General features: G+C 43.2%; 1 protein-coding gene across 1 annotated transcript; it reads right to left on the bottom strand.

The window, feature by feature from the left end:
* Positions 1-637: 637 nt before the first annotated feature.
* LOC145632725 (uncharacterized) lies at positions 638-1,817 on the bottom strand. The gene is made up of 2 exons (XM_081685068.1): positions 1,200-1,817; positions 638-1,090 (listed from the first exon to the last, which is right to left on the bottom strand). Exons 1-2 carry the CDS (start codon positions 1,815-1,817, stop codon positions 638-640), a joined length of 1,071 nt encoding a protein of 356 aa, XP_081541194.1.
* Positions 1,818-5,069: the final 3,252 nt, after the last annotated feature.

Raw genomic sequence — 5,069 nt, forward strand, 5'->3', positions numbered from 1 at the left:
CCAGCTGATCTATCCACGGCATCGGGTAACAGTCTTTCGGGCAGGCCTTATTAAGATCTGTGAAATCAACACACATTCTCCACTGGCCATTTTCTTTCTTTACCATGACCACGTTGGCTAACCACTCTAGGTAGTCACAAGGTTCAATGAAACCTACTTCTAGGAGCTTCTCCACCTCTTCCTGAATTGCCTGGTTTTTCTCCGTGGAGAAGCTTCGCTTTTTCTGCCTAACTTGCTTAATATCCTCCTTCACATTCAGCTTGTGTACCATGACTGCTGGATCAATTCTGGGCATCTCATCTGCGGAAAATGCAAAAACGTCTTTGTTCTTCCTCAGCAGCTCTATGAGGTGTACCCCTACTCCTGGATCAATGTCTTTCCTGATTTTCACCGTCCTTGAGGGGTCACCTTCTGTGAGCTCGACTGTGACATGCTCCCCACTGGGATGTGGCCTGGCCATTTCCTCTTTTGCAGGCTCGAAGTTTTCCATTGCTAACTTCTGTTTATCCTTTTCCCTATGATATTCTTCACGCTTCCTTTTCCTCGATTTCCTCTCAGGTTGCTCAGTGGGCCTTCTCTTAGAACCAGGCTGCTGTCTGGTTTTTGCGGGCCGCTTTAGGGCAGATATGTAACATTGCTAGGCTGTCTTCTGACTTCCCCTGAGCTTTGCTGACCGTCCCTCATTAGTTGTGTAGGCCATGGCAAGGTGATAGGTGGATACCACCCCGCCTATCTTAAAAATGAGCGGTCTTCCCATGATCACATTGTAGGGTGAAAGGGAGTTTATCACGAGGAACTCTGCCCGGACATCACGCCTTCTTGATCTTTCCCCTACTCGGACTGAGAGTTCGATTATACCATCTGGGGTAAGCCCTGACCCATTAAACCCGGTGACTTCATAGCTCACCCTCTTTAGGTCTTTTCTGTCCAACTTCAGCTCGTTGAACGCACTGATGTATATGATGTTGGCTGAGCTGCCTCCGTCTATTAGTATTCTATCCACCTCCCAGTTTGCGATTCTCATTGTCACCACCAGCGGGTCATCATGAGGGTAAATTATGCCCTTCTGGTCATACTCGTCAAACGTGGCCTGCGGATGTGGGGGAAGAGGTGGCCATCTACGCTTATCATTGTCATTTTATTTGATGTATCATCGCCCGCAGGTCAGCCCACGCTCTATTAACTGTTCCCCCATGTACTGGACCCCCGCTGATCACATACACCCTGCCTTTTAGCTTGCCATCTATGTCTCTGTCTCCGGCTGGGCCCCTATGACCTCCTCTGCGGTCAGGGCGGCCTGCTCTATCCTCATCCCTCCTTCTGGGAGGGTCATCGCGCTGCTTAAACTGATTCAAGTACCCTCTCCTGACTAAGTCTTCTATGTTGTCCTTTAAGTGTGTGCATTCTTCAGTGGTGTGACCATGGTCCATATGGAAGTCACACCACTTGTTGGTATCATGATTCCTGTTAACCATCCTCGGGGGTCTCTGCCACTTGTCGTCAGCTTTAGTCACGCTGAATATATGAGACCTGGAATGGGTTAATGGGGTATATTGGTCAAACCTCCCAGGCCTTGGCCCTCTCTTTGGGTCTGACCTTCTCAGTCCTACTGCCCTGTCCGCTTCTCTGCTGTTTTGCTTAGCCCTGCTCGGCTTGTCCACCCTGGGTGTGTTCTCTGCCCGGGTGAACTTTGCCCGCTTAACTGAGTCACCAAGTGCTTTCCTACCTAGCATTTCTTTGTCAGTCTCGTCTACTTTGATGAACTCGTGCGCTTTGCCCAGCGCTTCAGCAAGTGTTTTGAGGCTCTTACGCCCCATATACGCTCTGAACGGTGATCCTGGTAGTAAGCCACTCTACATTGCTAGTAGCGCTACCTCCTGGCTCATATTTGGGATGGTTGTTGCCTCCTTATTGAATCTGGTGATGAACTCCCTCAGGGGCTCGTCTTTCCCTTGAACCAACGACATCAGCTCAGTTGTCATCTTGGTTCGGTCTACCAGGGTTATGAAATGCTCCATGAACATTCTCTTCAACTGGTTGTACGAGTATACGGAACATTTGGGAATGGCTCCATACCACTCCGCTGCCAGCCCCTCCAGGGTCGGCGGGAAAGCCTTACACTAGACTGAATCTGTCATAGTGTAAAGTACCATATGGTTCTCAAAAGCTGACATGTGGATTTTGGGTGTTGTGGTTCCGTTGTATCTGTAGCTTGGCATCTTTACTTTCTCCATTGGTTCCTCTAGAATCTCCCGGCAAAATGGGGAATCATCTGGAACAACCTGGATTCGCGCTCGTTTGTCTCTCTCCGGGCTGGGTCCCCGCTCTGAGGCTGGTGACCTGCTACGGGGGACCCGCTTCTCCGGGCTGATTCGAGCCAGGGGTTATTTCCTCCACACTCCATTCTCGATTCAGGTTACGAGCTTCCAGCTCCAATACCTTCTTCCTCAGCTGAATGAGCTCTTTCTGCTCAGGGAAGAGGGTCGAGGACGCCGACTTTTTTGCTACAGGCTCCGCAGCTACCGCTGTCGGTGATGGACTTGCCCCCTTACCCATATTGGTGAGGACCGCAGTCATTGTAGGCAGCGGCTCCTTACTGCACTTAGAGAGGTTTTGTAGAATGGCTGGCATATTTACGGGTTGCGGTTTCTAGGTTACTGGTGCTAAAACAATGAGCTCATTGTTCGCGCCTTTTAACGACAATCCGTATTTGAAAATGGAACCGGATCCCGCCGGATCTACTGGTTTCGACGCCGCTGTAGCAGCAGCTGATGTTGATCCGATGGGGTTGGATTTCTGCGAGATGGTCAATTTAGGGTTTCCAGTGGATCCTTTTGGATCGATGGTTACTGGGGGTGTTTTTTGTGGTGTTTGGCCGGTCTCATTAGTTTTAGACATGGGTGTTTGTACAGTTTCTTCTCCGGCCATGGTGGTTAGTTAACTAGTCCCTATCCCAATTGGTGAACCTTAGGTTAGATGATCCTTCCCCTCCTTCTAGCACCAATTGTTCCGGTTGTGGGTCCAAGGGTTTTGCTGGGTGAACTGGGTCCCGTTAACTACCTACACAAGGCAGCACACGTAAACTGCCCTCGAGGGTGGCTTGAGGAACCCCCCTCCGAAGCATAAGTTAGAGAGTGTTTAGAGAGAGAAAGTGTACTTAGAAAGATGTAGAAAGTATAATGACTTGAGTGTCTCACCCCCTTTTTCGTTGTACTTTACCCTCTATTTATAGGCGTACCATCTCCTTCGTGGAGAGTTAAGCCTGGTCAGCCCTGCGGGCTAACTCTGCCGGGCTAGTGAGCCCTCCTTTAATTGCTTTCTCGGCAGTGAGTGCGCACCCTGGGGCTGGGCGATAGTTCAGCGGGAGCTATCCAGCATCAATTTGCAGAATTATATTTAAAATAGAAATTATTATTTCTCTTATTTAATTATGGTTTTGGAAATTAAAAATAATGTCCAAAATAATTTTGAATTGATGGACTCATCAAGTTGATGAACAGGTGAATTGAAACCCCACTGGTGAACAAAATTCATATATTATTTAAGTTCCTAGTTCAAGATCATTAAAGTGGACATAAATGATTTCAATAAATGGACGACATTGTAATGAGTTTTATAAATATAAAATAAAGAATCGTTTATAAACAATATCAATTCGATAAACGAGTTGACGGAATCACCCAATACCACTTTACTTATCGATATTGATACAATTGAACGTAAAACGTCTTAAAAACCCTAAAATCATTTTATACATATAGAATTGACACTTTAGTCAAGGAATCACCCACGATGACCTATATCAATTTTAATAGGTTAAATATCTTAATTGACACTTAAACTTAAGGAATCACCCTTTAAAGCTAAAATCAATTCAGATAAGTCAAATACAGTTTGAAATGATTAAAACTCAAATATAGAACCCTTTTAAATAATAACTTTCAAACGTTTTGTCAAAATATTATAATTAGGGTTTCAAAAGCTTGGGATTACCCTTATATTAAAATAACGAAATCAACATTTCAATTTAGAAATTGATATTTAAATTAGAAATTAGGTTTACTAGGTTTAAATGCACATAAAATAATGGTTCAAAAATACGGGGTGTTACACTAGTAGTAACAACGGCTAGCAGTAACAGTAGCTCGCAGTAACACAAATAACAGTAGCTTAGAGTATCCGCAGTCAGCAGTTCCAGTAGGCCATCCAGCAGACGATAGTAGCAGCAAACAACATTAGAAGCAGATACTAGCAACATCATACAACAGTAGTAGCAGATAGTAGTGGCAGCTGCAGGAATTAGTAACAACAAACTCTTATGTTCAGGTAGTTAGCAGCCTAAACAAAGAACAATGGCACCAAAAGTCAGAATCAGCAGTCATTGAGGTTTGAGTGCGCACTTAGCAGGAAAATATAAGTGGAACCTAATATCCTCTTCAGCACATGACATAGAGCAAAATTAGCATAACAAAAATCAACAAACAGCACATATGTATACAACTTCCATTCATAAAACAAAGGAGTCCAAAACAACTTCATAAGATTATAATTGTAAAAATGAAATATGTTATAAAAATTTAAAGAAAATTCAACAGAAATCCAATAAATGAAACAAAAACCTACTGTCATCTCTAAGATCTTCATCATCAATACAATTCAATTATAAATTAAAATTATTGAAATTAAAGGCAAAATTCTTAAACCAATAGAAAAAATTTACAATCTTATTATGCCAAATCATTACCCAGAGGAGAATGAACAAAGTCCTAGTCGGTTTGGGTAAGATTGATGGTGAGACATGCTCCCTTATAGTTTGCTTCTGATCTACCGCAACCACAATAATTTAGCTACTTAAGTTGAATAATGATAATCATGTTAAGCAATTTAATACAAATACTCTAGCAATAGATTAATGGACCTAGTTTGTTAGGATATTCAATAATTCAAATTCATTAATTTAGGATTCTACAATTAAAATTAATAAAATTCTTATCGTTAAATACCTAATAACAAGATTAGAAATGATTCAAATTGAAGAACTCGGGAAATTGAAGAATTAAAGGAGATAG

The sequence above is a fragment of the Chenopodium album genome, chromosome 5, assembly GCF_948465745.1.
Source record: "Chenopodium album chromosome 5, dcCheAlbu1.1, whole genome shotgun sequence".
NCBI lineage: Eukaryota > Viridiplantae > Streptophyta > Magnoliopsida > Caryophyllales > Amaranthaceae > Chenopodium > Chenopodium album.